Source organism: Mastigoproctus giganteus, chromosome 3 (genome assembly GCF_048544385.1).
Source record: "Mastigoproctus giganteus isolate SK-2022 chromosome 3, ASM4854438v1, whole genome shotgun sequence".
Taxonomy (NCBI): domain Eukaryota; kingdom Metazoa; phylum Arthropoda; class Arachnida; order Uropygi; family Thelyphonidae; genus Mastigoproctus; species Mastigoproctus giganteus.
Genome location: NC_143577.1, coordinates 131,480,650 through 131,496,115, shown reverse-complemented (window position 1 = coordinate 131,496,115; position 15,466 = coordinate 131,480,650). Strand labels below are relative to the sequence as shown.

Here is a 15,466-nt window from a genome sequence, read left to right as displayed (position 1 = left end):
AATTATAAAATATGCCATTTAGTGTGGAACACTTGCTCTGTAAGATGTGGTCACTGTACATTTGCAAATGACAATGTTATTATTAAATTCAAAAGTAATTGTTTGCCCTCAATCCTTTTCCACTGATATATTTTCATCAGCAATAAAATGCCAAATGCAAAATTCTATTAAAATATAACAGTTTTTATGACTGTCATCATACCAATTAAGCCATTTAAGTATGTTCAATGGGTTATAGCATTCCTTAAAGAAAGTGTACTTCAACAAATTAATTTTTGCTGTCTGGTTTAAAAAGAATATATATAACGATAATCAGAAGAAAAATGAAAGTGAATTTAAAAGAGATGGCAAAAGTGCAAGAAAAGAAAAGAACCACACACCATACACAGCCAAGTGCACCTTTATTCATGCTCAAGAGATTCCCGTCTTAGAAATAAGTGCATGGGAGAGCAGCAGAAGGTAAATGTTTCTTACAACGATTCAAAATTTCATACAATTTCTAGAAACAAAAAATGGATCTAACAGCTGCACAAAGAAAATTGTTATATAATCAGTGCATTACAACAGATTTCTATAAGAACTATAAGACAGTATTATTACACTTATTTTTGTGATAATTTTAGCAATAAATACAATACTCATTATACAAAGAAATTGTTATTAAGTCTGAGAATTATGTATAACCAACATACCACTACAAATGCACACAGCTATGCAAACTAAATTTTTAACTTGTCTATATCAGATTTGTCACGCAACAAAACTGAATAGAACAGTCATTGTTACCTCTTATTTTCCTATAATCCATCCTAAAACTGATGAAAAAGCAATGTATACATCACGCATTAGCAAAATTAACAAAGAATATTAAAATCAAAATAAAAAAAAAAATAAAAAAGGAATGTTTATTTTCTGCATTCAAGAGGTGCTAGGTCAAACCTGGCCCCTTTTTACAACAGCATCCGAATTGTATTCATCTTTTTTTAAGAGAGTACAAATTGCACTTCAATGAAGTGAATTACTGGTGTGGAAATATACAAAAATAATATAGCCATTCCAAGCAGGAACTAAACCAACAATAGAGAAAATGCCAGAACATTCTTGAGTTCAAAGCTACATTAATATGTGTGTGTACATTGTGTGTGTGTGTATGGAGATATATATATATATATATATATATATATATATAACACACACACACATATATATATATGTATATATATAAAACACAAATGGTGGTCATTGATAAATTCCATCTCGATGGTACAATGGTATTTAAATACTAACAGAAAACCATGCAATTCAGAACATGGAAATAAGGCCCACTATTTTCCTCTCACTCTCCTTGGAAGTGATATATTATGCTCCTGATTTTCTGGTCCAATTCCAAGAAGGATTAAAATGTTCTTGACTTCTATGGAATCATTATTCTGGATGAAATATTCTATAAAAGAAACAAGAAATACTTATAGCCATATATAAATAAACATTGAATTATATTCTATTTCACTGATATGTAATGGAACTTGTACAAGGGCTGTTCTGAAAATACATGGACTGAGATCATTGTTCTGAGGTTAGTATGGGTCTCCTTTTTGAAATAGCATCCTTCAACATTTTACAACGGTTCACTAGCTTCTGAAACATGTGCTGCAGCCCATTTTTTTGAAAGGCACTGCAGGATAACAAATGTGGCAGATTTAAATTCTTCATTTGTGTTAAATTTTTTTCCCTCTCAACTCTTTTTTGAGGCTCAGAAAAGCCCAGAAATCGCATGGTGCAAAGTGTCGGCTGTATGGAGGGTGGTTGTTGTTTTCTGGCACAAGGGCTACTTAGGCCCATACTGCACCTCCCAAATCAATTGATTTTCTATATAAAAAACTGCTTGAGCAGCAGTCAGAAATGGGCATACATTTTTGTTTTATGTAGAAAAAGAATTCAGAGAGATTTGCTTCTTTACCTATTATGCTATTCAGAGGTTGTTGTAGGTCTGAAATGAAACTAAAAGACATTCGTTGGGCATTGTTGAACAAGTTACATTCAAGGAGTATCTGTTTTACTGTAAGTGGTTGCGAGCAGTGTGCACACTGTGGAGGATCGTTTCCTGTAAGCAGATAGAGATGTGCGAGGTGAGTGTGACTTATACAAATTCTGGCTAAGATTACTTCTTTTCTATTTTTACGAAGGCTAGAAGTCCATAATTGTGGTTCAGATTTTATTCGAAATAGCTTGTTATTTGTTTGCATTTTCCACAGAAGTGTCCATTTTTTCGTAGATGTTCTTCGTATATTATGTCTATAATCAGGATGTAGGATTTGTTGAGGTCATTTGTCGTTTGTTGGTCATTTATTTGTTGAGGATATGTTGGAAGGATGCTTTGCAGCATTATCTGCACATCATTTCCTGGAATACCACTGTCGCCAGGGTTCCATGAAAAGGTAACAGTTTTCTAATGCTCATAAAGATGCATCAGTTTATGTTTTATGAGCTTTAATAAAGGATTATTAGGTGGGGAAGTTCTTTTCAAAGTTAATGAACACTCTGTGAATCAGTATATATTATACTTTTATTTATTGACAGCAGCGAGATGCTTTTCAGAGCAAGCTTAATGGCATGGAGCTCAGCAGTATAGCTGCTGCATTTGGTTGGAAGTGAAATTGAAACAGTTGTATTATGGTAGACAGCAGCTGCACCCACTCGATTGTCAGACTTTGAACCATCAGTATAGATCTTGGTAAAGTGGGGGCACTTTTGTGGGTGAGCAAAAGGTAGATGTTGGATGTTAATATTTGCTATAGAACCTTTACCCCATTGCTCAAAGTATTCATCAGAAGAAAGTGTGAAGTTAGTCCATAGGGGATCCGGATCTTTTGATTCTCTGAGGATATTATCAAGGTGAATGTTCCAGCTTTCTGTTAGATTCTGCAGCCTGATACCAGTAGGCTGAACTGTTCTAGGTTTATTTGCATAATAGGTTTTCCATTGAGGATCATGCAACAATGGCCAAAGAGGATGAGTAGGCAGGCTTTTAATTTTAGCTGAGTAGTTCATCAGCAACATCTTTCTTCTGATGCTAAGTGGAGGTTCCTGAGCCTGAACATAAAGACTTTGAATTGGTGATGTTCTATATGCACCTAGGGCTATCCTAAGAGAAGAGTGTTGGATGGGAGCAAGACAGGCCAAGGTGCTCTCCCTTGCTGAGTCATAAACAGGTGCTTCGTAGTCTAGCCAAGATCTAATTAGAGATTTATATAAGTGGAGCAGAGTATAACGATCGGCACCCCAAGATTTACTGGAGATTACCAGGAATATATTAATTTTCTTTGTGAAAGTGGTTCTTAGATACTTGATGTGCTCCTGGAGGTTTAACTTCTTATCAAAAATTAGCCCTAGGAGGTGAATACTGTTCACAATTGGTAGAGAATGATTGGCTAAGTGCAACTCAGGTTCAGGATGCATTCTGTGCTTGGTGCAGAAATGTATGGCTGTAGATTTGTGGCTTGACAGTTTGTGCCATCCATAATTCAATGTTATTAATGGATATATGTAGATGCCTCTCAATATAGTTCATATTCTGGGAATGGCAGGATATGGTAAGATCATCTGCATAGAGATACAAGTCAACGGTGTTTGGAATGCTGTTTGTGATGTGGTTTATTCGTATTGCAAACAGAGTGGTACTAAGAGCCTTGTGGGATTCCTTCTTCTTGTATGTATGTTTGAGATAAAACCTGCCGGTACCTAACTTGGAAAGATCTGTGCCCAAAGAAGCTTTGAATAAAATATGATAAATGGCCTCTCATATCAATAGAATGGAGATCTTTTAGGATACCGTAGCACCATGTGGTATCAAAGGCCTTCTCTATATCGAGGAATATCACGACAAGATGTTGATTTCTGATGAATGCATTTCTTATGTTGGATTCGGCTTTGGTCATGAGGTCTATGAAAGATCTATTCTTCCGAAAGCCAAACTGATTATTACTGATTATGTTTTGGGATTCAAGGTACCAGGTGAGTCAATAGTGAACCATTTTTTCCAAAGTCTTACTCAGGCAGCTGGTTAGAGAAATTGGTCTATAGTTGTTAGGAATCGAATGATTTTTTTCAGGTTTAGGTATGGCTATTACATAAGAATGTCGCCAAGAAGTATTAGCATTAGCATTAGTAGAGGCATTTGATGCAAGAAAGCAAGCTTATGCAGCATCAGCCAAAAAAAAAAAAAAAAAAACCACTTCCACTTCACCCCTCTGTTCGTTCAAAATACCTGTCCAGCTGAGCCTTAAACTTATTTAGGCTATCAACCTCCACCACAAGGGATGGAAGTCTGTTCCACCAACCAACCACTCGCTGGCTAAAGGCAAATTTCCGCACGTCTATCCTACATCTGTCTTTCCTCAATTTGAATTTATGCCCTCTCAGGTGATTATTCTGAGCTAGAGGAAGAATCCCATCAGCATTGAGCATGCTTAAACCATTCAAGGCTTTATACACCTCTATCAGATCACCTCGCTGGTGCCTAGTCTCCAGACACTGTAATTTGCAAAACTTAAGCCTTTCTTCGTAAGAGCACCCCTTTGTTCCATTCACTAATCTTGTTGCCCTTCTCTGTACTCGTTCCAGCAGCTCTACATCCTTCTTGAAATGAGGCCTCCAGACCTGTATACAGTACTCTAGGTGTGGCCTGACCATCGCCTTATACAATGGAATAATCACCTCCTTATCCCTGCTGGAAAAATTCCTGTATATCATTGACAATACTCCATGAGCTACTCTTGCAGCCCGTCTGCACTGCTCAGGGAACTTCATATCTGCCTGCACAACCACCCCCAAGTCCCTTTCATTCTCTACCACTGTCAGTGTTGTACCATAGAGTTGATACGTTGCTCTGGGGTTGCTGTTTCCCATGTGTAGTACTTTACATTTGTCAATGTTAAACTTCATTTGCCACCTCTCAGCCCATCTGCTCAACCTTTCCAGATCCTGTTGCAGAAGCATAGTGTCAGTAGTGTCCTTGACAACCCTGCCAACCTTTGTATCGTCTGCAAACTTGGACATTAATCCCGATATACCATCATCAATATCATTTATAAATACAGAAAACAATAATGGACCCAACACTGAGCCCTGAGGGACTCCACTAATAACATCAGTCCACGATGAGCAGTGTCCATTGATTACCACTCTCTGTCTTCTCCCCCTCAACCACCCCTTTATCCATAGCAGCAATTTGCCTCCAATGTCACACTGCTCCAATTTGTGTAGCAGTCTTCCATGTGCAACAGTATCAAAAGCCTTTCTAAGATCCAAGTATATAATATCAAAGTTATTCCCTGCATCCAGTTCTTTTGTGACTGCATCATAGTATCCAATCAAGTTGGTCAGGCAAGACTTCCCCTTAACAAAACCATGCTGTGTCTGAGCTATAACTGAAGTCTTGTCTAAATGATCCTGCAGTGCGTCTTTAACCAGTGCCTCCATTAATTTTCCTGGAACAGAAGTCAAGCTCACAGGTCTATAATTACTTGTGTCAGCCTTTGATCCTCCTTTGTGAATTGGGGTTACATTTGCACATTTCCAGTCTATGGGTACCTCCCCTGAGTCCAAGGAAGCTCTCATAATTATGGCTAAGGGTTTGCTTACTTCCTTTGCTGCCTCCTTTAATATAACTGGATAGATCCCATCCACCCCGGGTGCCTTTCTTGTGTTTATCTTCAACAGTTTCTCCTCCACTTTACTCCCAGTTATTTCAAGATTCTGTAACTTACTGCTAGAGTTGAATACACCTCTGGCATTCCCCTCGCTGAATAACTCCTCATGTGTGAATGTCGATGCAAAATATTCATTTAGTTTGTTAGCCACCTGAGCAGGATCATCAACACTTGACCCATCAATATCAAGTGGACCAATCTGATTCATCCCTTTCCTTCTAGAGTTTACATAAGTAAAGAACTCTTTGCTGTTTTTCTTTGCATCCCTTGCCAAGGATTTCTCGTAATCTGCCTTTGCCTGCCTAACCTCCTTTGTAACTTGGTTGCATATCAACTTGTATCTATCATAGGCTTCTGTGTCATGTGTTAATTTTAAGTATCCCATGCATTTTTCTTCTCTGCCATATGCCTCATTAGTTCATCTGACATCCATTTTGGCCTAAACCTTGAACAATATTTCTTAGTTGGTATGTAAAGCCTAGTAGCTTCCAAGATAAGTTCTTTGAATGCTTCCCATTTTGAATTTGCTGTTGGTAACATCATCAGTTGGTCCCACTGTATAGAATTTAAATACTGTCTCAGTCCATCGTAGTCGCCTTTACGGAAGCAATAACCCTTCCCTTTACCCCTAATGGTAGTTACCTCTTTGAGTAAATCCCACTTCAGCACACTGTGATCACTGCCACCTAGTGGTTCGTTTATCTGCAGATTCTTAATGCATGAAGAATCACTGCTGATAATCAAATCAAGAGTATTACTCCCTCTAGTTGCCTCCCGAACATGCTGATGTAGAAAACAATCATCCAATAAATCCACAAAAGCCCTGCTAGTGTGTGAGTATCCAGCCCCCAAATTCCAGTCAATATCTGGGAAATTAAAATCTCCCATTATAAGACACTCTGATTTACTGGCCCACTCTATTTCCCTGTACAGTTCCTTATTATACTCATCAGAGTCATTAGGCCTATAGCACACTCCTACTCTCAATTTTGATCTCCCAATGCTTATGTCACACCAAACTGACTCCACACTGCACTGTCCAGCGATGTCGACTGGCTTCACTTCCTTGGTTTTTATGTGTTTCTTAACTAATAGCATAACACCTCCCCCCTTCCTATCCTGTCTATCCTTTCTGTAGACGTTGTACTCCCCAAATTGCAGTTCCGCATCCCTTATATCTGTGTGACACCACGTCTCTGATATCCCAACAATATCTGCCTTCGATGTTTTGAGCAATACCTCAAATTCATCAAATTTATTTACTAAACTCCTAGCATTGGTGTACACGCAAGTATACCTGCACCTGTTTCTATTCTTAGCTACCCTAACACAACCCATGTGTTTACTTGTACCACAATGGCTCCCAGCAGTCTCTGAAATACCATGCATCTTGTTTTTCAGGCTTCTGCTCATTCTAATAGAAGCAGTGCAAGAATCTCTTTCACCTCTGCCAGTGGCTACTGTCAATCTATTGGTCTTTGTCTCCCCCCAAGCTAGCAGTTTTCCGACCCACCTAACACTGCCTCGATAGCATCAGCAAATATTCTTGCACCCTTTCTATTTAAGTGTATCCCATCCCTGTAGAAGCAATCTCTCCTGTTAACAAGTACAGTCCAGGCTGAAAAAAATTCTACCCTTTGAGCCTTGCACAATCTTTCCAGGGCCGAATTGATCGACAAGGCTCTCATCATATACTCCCTCCTATCGTGTCTGGGCAGAATTGCAGACACTTTCAAATTCAACCCTAATTCTCGGCTTTTGTTCAACAGTGACCTGTACTTGTTAAGTAATTCTGCCGGTCTCCTACTCTTAATATTATTAGTGCCAACGCGTACAACTATATCACCTTTTGTGCCCTTAAAAGATGATATTCGCTCTACAACGTCATCAACCTTTGCCCCTGGCAGACATACCCTGGTCCTGTTCCACCTATCTTTTTTACAAAGCATGTTCCCCGTTTCCCTGACAATAGAGTCACCAACAACTACTAGTTCCTTCGGGACCAGCGCATTCTGCCTTGGGGGTTGTCTCTGTGTCACGCGATGCCCAAGTGCAAGCTCTGGCGTTGATGTGGGCAGCTGAGAGCTTGATGGGCCCCTCAATTTAGTTTCTTCGAGGGCATCCACCCTGTCCTTCAAGCTCTCATATAGGCCCAAAAGAACGCCGAGTTGTTGCCTGATATCGTTACACTCCTTGCATCGCGCACACACAAAGACATCCCCCTTGGCAGTATCAAGTCCCGTACCCGATTGCTCTGCAAACATCAAGCAAACAGTGCATTTTATAAGGCTGCGAGTCAGAGGACAACTGCCCCCCTCAGTTCTGCTCTGAGCCACAGCACTTCCATTAGCTTGAGCCTTTTGCTTTGCTGCTCTGGTCTGAGTCATGATTCTATTAATTTATTAATTAATTATGTTATGTTATTAATTATATTACGTTTGTAATCTAAGTCGTTATATGTATTTATTTAAACGTACAATTTAACTGCTAACGAAGTTCAACTAACGCTATCTAGTACGGTATATAACCTACGGTATATCTAGTACGGTATCACAATGGCGGGAAAGTTAATAACGGTAGCGGTAGTTACGAACACGTGGAAACCCTTACCGATACTTTTACAAGGCCGAGTAAAGAATAAATACACCAAATTAATCAAAAAATCACAAAATAATGTTATACTACTAAATTTAAATCAAAAGTTTTAGAAAAACAATAATTTCAAATCAATAAATAAGAAAAATCCACTTAGCGGCTTGGAACACGACCGTCACTAGTAGCCGGCTTGGAACACGACCCTAGTAGGGAATATATGTTCTGAATATAACCTATTGTAAAAGTTTAGCAATGAAGATAGTGATTTCTGATTGAGGTGTTGAATCATTATATTGTAGATTCCATCAGGGCCAGGAGAGCTATTTCTTAAGGTATATATAGATTCTTCCAGTTCAGATATTGTGAGTGGTCGGTTATAGGATAAAGGACATGTAACTTTGAAGTTCAGTTTCCTTTTATCGGCTTCAGGTGAGTTCAGGCGGACAATTCACAGAACACCGTTCCTAAGGCATTGGCAATTTCCTCAGCAGATGATATCTCCTTCCCAATCCAATTAACAATAGAAGTCAACGTGTGATATTTACCATTTAGTTTCTTTATTTTTACCCAGATTATTGGTATCAGTATCTTTGTTGATTGAGGAGGCAAATTTTATCCACGAATCTTTTTTCACCTTACGCTGGATATAACGAGCTTTGGCTCTCAGTCTCTTGAAGTTAATAAGGTTGGCAGTGGTGGAATGTTTGCAAAAGGTGTTCCATGCTGCATTTTTTTCTCTTTTCGCTTTGTTACAATCACCATTCCAACCAGTGATTGTTATGCCGATGGTTTCTTATTTGAGACTGTGGGATGGCGGCTGTTGCAGCTGTTAGTATCTGCATTGTGATATGATCGGTGACAGTGTCGATAGCAGAAGACTATGATGTCATCATCAAAAGATACATGACAAGTAAATTTTGTCCAGTCTGCTTTGGAAAATTTCCATTTTGTTTTTTTTTTTTTTTCTGTTTGTTTGGAATGGGTAGTTTGAATACCACAGATCAGTGAATAGTGGTCACTGTTTAGAGGATTGTCATGTCTTGCCTACTCTATGGTCGGGAAGAGGATCGGAGAGCAAATTGAGAGATCTATTGCAGTAGTTGACCCAGTAAGAAAATGGATGCAAGTCGGTAAGCCAGAATTTAATAGTGTTAGATTCTTTCTCTGTCAAGTAACATTTCAATAAGCTCACCATGTCCATCTGAGACCAGAGAACCCAATAATAGATGGTGTCCACTGAAATCTCCTAATAAACAAATAGGAGATGGTAATTGAGAGAAGTGTCACTAGAGTGATACCAATTACTACACGCATGGCAACCGCTTCCAATTGTGTTTGCAATGGAATGCGTCGGGAGGGGACTTGTGAGTCCACGAGTAGGGCTACTCCTCCATGGGGCTGTTAGTGTCAGATCGATCTTGTCTGTAGATAGTATATGTTGTTGTTGTTTTGGTTTTTAGGAGCATTAGCAACTAAGGCCATATTGCTCCGGGATATGCGATGGTCATTCCCTGACCTTTCCGTATTTGGTGGTGACGGGCTCGAACCCCGGTCTAATCAAGAAGCGTGTGCTACACACTGCTGCACCTTCCCACCTGGCTACGGAGGCGCCTGTAGTAGATAGTATAATTTTTGACAGAAATAGATATTTTTGTTGTTAAATTTATTTCTTGTAAACGTATGGCAGCAGGATTGTAATGGTGAATTAGTTCGTAGATATCATCAATATTGCTGCAAAAACCTCTGCAATTCCACTGTATGATTTGTTCCATTATTTTGTTTTGTGAGCAGAAGACAAGTCAGTCTGCTTTTTATGAGTGGCTTGTTTATATCTGTCAAGTTTTGATTTTTCTCTTCTTGAAAAATTTAGGCAGTCTGAGTCATTGCTTTCTTCCATATCATCATCTGCATGTATTTCAAGCAGATCTTCTGAGTTGGTGGTATCATCTGTGTCCATGCTTGAGGGGCGAGATTGCTTCACCTCAACTGGATCTGATTTTTGCAAATTCTCCATTGCTTGACAATGGGGAAGTCTCTGGACCGAGAGGACTGATAGAGCCTAGTCTGAGATTGATGTGTCTGGAGGGATGGACACTTCTGTCTGACATGCTACTGATTGGTGACTGTAAGTAGCAGAGGCATAAGTGCATTTTGGCATACTTAATTTTACTTGTTTTCTTGCCAGGAAACTTTATTTTCAATTTTATACTTTTGTATTTTTCCCCCAACTTCAGAGGTTGCAGTATTTGGATTATGCTGGATGGTTGCCCTTGCAATTTGGACACTGTGGGGTTGATGCCTTACATTCTATTTGTGTATGAGTTTCACACCCACAGTTTACACATGTTGTGCCTCCATGGAATGCTGTCTGGGAAAGACCAAATTTCTGACATTTAAAACATCTTAGGGGGTTCGGGATATATGGCCGAATGCGACAGTTTAAATATCCTGCCTTGACCGAAGCTGGTAGGTTTGGAGAACTGAAAGTTAAAATTATACTCCGGGTAGGGACTAAACTGCCATCTTCATGGATCATGATCCTTTTCACTCTAAGTTCCTGAACTATTTCATCTTCAGGGACATTCAATAAATCCCATTCAGTGATCATTCCCTTTGAAGAATTGAGGGTGATATGTGGTCTGATTTAAACTGGGATTCCACTCAAGGATGTCAGACGTAATAACAGTTCAGTGTCGAGAATTGGTGGTCTCTATTAACAAATTTCCAGATTTGTTAATAGAGACCAGGAGACATTTCACTGATTAACAATATCCTGGAGATGTTTCACCATTTTTGGTGAACCCGCAGCATGTTCGAGGCATCTCTGAATGATGAGAGGGAAGAGCTTGCTCACAGGTTGTGTTGACAGAATGTATTATTAGGAAAGCTGGTGATTCCTGTCTGTCAGTGTCCTTTTTCATTTTCTTCGAGAGAGAGAGAGAGAAGTCATGGTCAGTATCGTATTTGTCACTTTGTTGAGAGCACTTTGACTCTAAACGTGGAAATTCATTTGTTTCCAGCTTTGCTCCTTTTAGCCCTGAGGGTTGGTTTTCCCCCCAGGTTACCGTCCCAGCCACATGGAGGCAGGAGCAGTGCCACCAGTGACCAAGCAGTTGTTTAAGTTAGTAGAGTTGGTTAGTGATCTATATAAAGAATAAGAAAAGAAAGGTGGATTGCCTTTCTGGGTTCTTACTTTTGACCTTTAAAGTGCAGAACCACTTCAAGTAAATAAAATAACAGCCACACTAGAAAATAAACAAAACTATATCACTTTGGAGATCACAGGAAGAAAATCGCTTGGCACTCGGGACCTGTACCAATTTTCGCTAAAGCTTGCATTGCTGGTTGTGCAACATGTGGCTTAGCGTTATCTTGAAGAAGAAACCATTCTTGATTTAGCAGTTCCAGTCTTTTTGTGAATTGCTCCTTTAAGGTGAACTTGCAATGTGCTAACATAATATTCCCCATGTACAGTTTGTTTCTCAGGAACCCAGTGCTTCAGTATTATTCCACGGGCATAAAAAAACGAAATCAATATCATTTTTTTTTTTTTGATGAACCAAGAACTCAATTTTTTGGAGGTGGTGAATCGTGATGTTTCTATATGCTTAACTGCTGTTTGGACACGGAATCAAAATGTTTAATCCAGGACTCGTGATTATTTTATTCAAAAACCACTTTTGCCTAACTTTACACAAAATTCAATTGTGATTCTTTGTCTAATAATTAACAAAATATCTTTCTCATCCCCCATCATAAAATACACTTCACATAAATTGTTATAACGAACACAAAACTAAATACTATGTGATACACTAGCACAAACTAAGAAAAGGTAGGGGAACATTCCTAGACCGCAAACTTGTCACTTGTTTCCATAGCAACAAAGCAGTGTTGCCAGTCTGTGTATTTTCAGAACAGCCTTCGTAGTTGCTGAATTGTTGGAGGTTATGCAAACCAAAAGTATACCCACATAAAACCTAATAGTGTATGTACAAGTAGATCACAGATTCCAGGCATTCTGCCTGGGAGGTTAGTTAATAGATTAAAAACATCATCAGTGTACTTTTATAATGAATGTAAACTGATTATTTTAATTAAAAAAACAAAGGAGGTTGTCTATGATGTCTATGATGCTTGCCTTTCAGTACACCTTTAGCTTGGTTATAACAGGGTAGTTTGCATTGCACGTAGTCATGCTAAAACCATTATGGTTGCTTTATTTTTTTTACTTCAAGCAAAATTGATTTACTTTTTCTTCAAAAGTACAGTCACTTTACAATTACAATTTTAGGTGAGGAAGAAGTTTCCCACTGAGAAAAAACAGTTGATTAGGAAAATTTTAAATTTAGATATCATAAAATCTTAACAGTGATGATTAGTCCAATTTTAATATAAAATTAAAAAATTTCAGCTCAAATATGAAAAAAAAAAAAATAATAGTAAGTCCAGGTAATAAATGCCTTAGTACCTTTTAACTGAAACACCCTGTGTGTAATGAATGTGCACATGTGCAGTGTATACATGCTTTTCGATTTTTTGAAACCACTTAAAAAACAAAAGTTAAATGACAAACACAATTTAGTACTCTTCTATGCAGTTCTGTAGGAGTATAGTTATTATACTCCTACATAACTATAACTATACTCCTACTTCTGTAGGAGTATAGTTATAGTTATGGTGCAAGGAAGCCTGAGGCTTATGCTGCACCAGTCAAAAAAAAATTCTGAATTACCCTGAGAGAGAGAGAGAGAGAGAGAGAGAGAGAGAGAGAGAGAGAGAGAGAGAGAGAGAGAGAGAGAGAGAGTGAGAGAGTGAGAGAGAGAGAGAGAAGGGAATCACCAAGAATGAGAACAATGATGATATCCATCTCAGGACCCTGGGTGTGCCAAGCCCATATCCATAACCACTTATAATTTATAAATACAAAATTTATAGTAATACAAATGCAACTTTATAATGTAACTACCTCACATAGAACAAGATGTAAATTAAAACAGTATAGTTAAGTAATGCAGCCGAATAATGCTGATATGTGTAGTGTTATTATTCTTATGTCTCTTAGTTTCATGCAATATTCTTAAATTAAATTTAGACTAGAATCATGCCTCAGAAGAGCAGTAAAACAAGAGGATCAAAGCAGTGGGAATATGTTGGCTTGTAAGAGAACTGCCATTGGTGTTCTCTCTCACGAATCACAAACCTCTTTTCAAATGACCTTTAGGTAGACATGACATGGCCAAAGAAAAGCACATTTGAATGATTTTACCACATTTTAGATTCATAAAATTTTCTTATTATACTCCCAGCATTAGTACACACAATTATACATGCACCTGATTTTGCTTTTAGTAACCCTAACACAGCCACATGTTTGTCACAAAAAGCATAAAGAGGTTAAGCACAAATTCGGCATTCTGATGGGCTTATATGAGGGCTCGAAGAGTGTTAGAATCAAGCACTCAGCTGCCCAGGTTAACGTCAGAGCCCATGATTGAGCAACAGACAACATAATGACATCCTGAATGGCAAAAAACTCTGGTCCCACACAATGTAGCTATTGTTAGTAACTCTACTGTCGGGGAAATGGGAACTATATTGTGTAAAAATGGTAAGTGGAATAGGACTAGGGTATGGCTGCCAAATGATAAAGTTGATGACATTGAGTAGCTATAATCTTTTAAAGGCATAAAAAGTAATTTACATTTTGGTACTAATGATATTTAGAGAAGAAACTCTGAGGACTAACTTAACAAGCAAAGTGCAATGTTGAGAAAAAGGAATGAATTACAATTACATTTGAAAGTGTCTGAAGAGCCTGTGCAAGGCTCATGGGGTAGAATTTTTCCCAGTGTGGTTTGTGCTTGTTAACAAGAGAGATTGGTTTTATGGTGGTAGGATACACTTAAACAGAAAGGGTGCAAAAGAATATCTGCTGGTGCCATTGAAGCAGTGTCAGTTGGGTTGAAAAACTGCTAGTATTGGGGGGGGGATACACAAAGAAGATTAACAGCAGTCACGAGCAGAGGTAAAAGTGATTCTTGCGTTGCATTGGAACATGCACCATCCTGAAAAGCAAGGTGTCAGAGATTACAAGGCATGTTAGGGGTCTTCAGTGAACAAGCAAAATGTGGCTATGTTAGGGTTACTAAAAGCAAAATCAGGTGCATGTATAATTGTACTAACGTGTGTACTAATACTGGGAGTATAATAAGAAAATTTTAGGAATCTAAAGCGTGGTAAAATCATCAAATGTGCATATTGTGGCTGAAGAATACAAATATGGGAAGTACAATGTGCACAAAAAAGAAAAGGTGGCAATGGAGGGGTTATGCTCTTAGTTAAGTAGCATATGGCACCCAGTTGACTTACGTGGCCAGTAGAATTACGAATTATTTTGGTGTGACACGAACAGTGGGAAGACAAAACCGAGGTTTTATAGGCCTTAACAACAGTAATTATAACAAATGATTATACATACAAATAGAGTGGGACAAAATCAGAATGTCTTATAATGAAGAATCTTAACTTCCAGATACTGACAGCAACTTGTGAACTGTTTGCACGCAGAGTAACAGAACTGCTATGAATTTACTGAATAACTTCTACTACATGTTAGAGAGGCAACAAGAGAAGGCAATATGCTTGATATGACTATCTACAGCAACTTTCCATGTACCAAGGATTTGCAGATAAAAGAACCACTAAAAGACAGTGATCAAAGTGTATTTACATGGGATTTACTTAAAGATATAAATACTGGCAATAGCAAAGGGAAGGGCTTTGGCTTTTGTAGAGGTGACTATAGTGGTCTCAGACACAGTTTTTGAATTCTATTCAGTCGGACCAAATCATGTGTTACCAGCAACAAATTCTAAATGGGAAGCATTCAGAGGTAAAATTAGATCCTACTAGTCTTTTATACCAACTAAGAGTCACTATTCAAATCTTACATCCAAATAGTTATCAGATGAAGAGGCTCATGTCAGAGAATAAACATGCATAAAGTGCTTATAAAATATCAGGTGAGAGAAACCTAGAGAAGATATAAACTAGTCTTGATGGCAGACAGGTTTCTACTCCTCGTAGGCAAGCTACAGCAGATTACAAGCATCTGGCAAGGAGCGAAACAAAAGTAGCAGACTATCTTACTTATGTAG

The 15,466-nt window shown here is 38.4% G+C and overlaps 1 protein-coding gene across 8 annotated transcripts in view; it reads right to left on the bottom strand.

Moving 5' to 3' along the window:
• Positions 1 to 1,228: 1,228 nt before the first annotated feature.
• Positions 1,229 to 15,466, bottom strand: part of LOC150088273 (uncharacterized) — a 730,398-nt gene continuing 716,160 nt past the window's right edge. For all 8 annotated transcript variants that reach the window (XM_090369435.1, XM_090369433.1, XM_090369432.1 and 5 more), the window contains one exon: positions 1,229 to 1,444. Coding sequence is in view for 1 of the 8 variants with exons in the window: in XM_090369439.1 (XP_090225565.1) it covers positions 1,426 to 1,444 (19 nt within the window). In the remaining 7 variants the exon portion in view is untranslated. The remainder of the gene's footprint in view (positions 1,445 to 15,466) is intronic.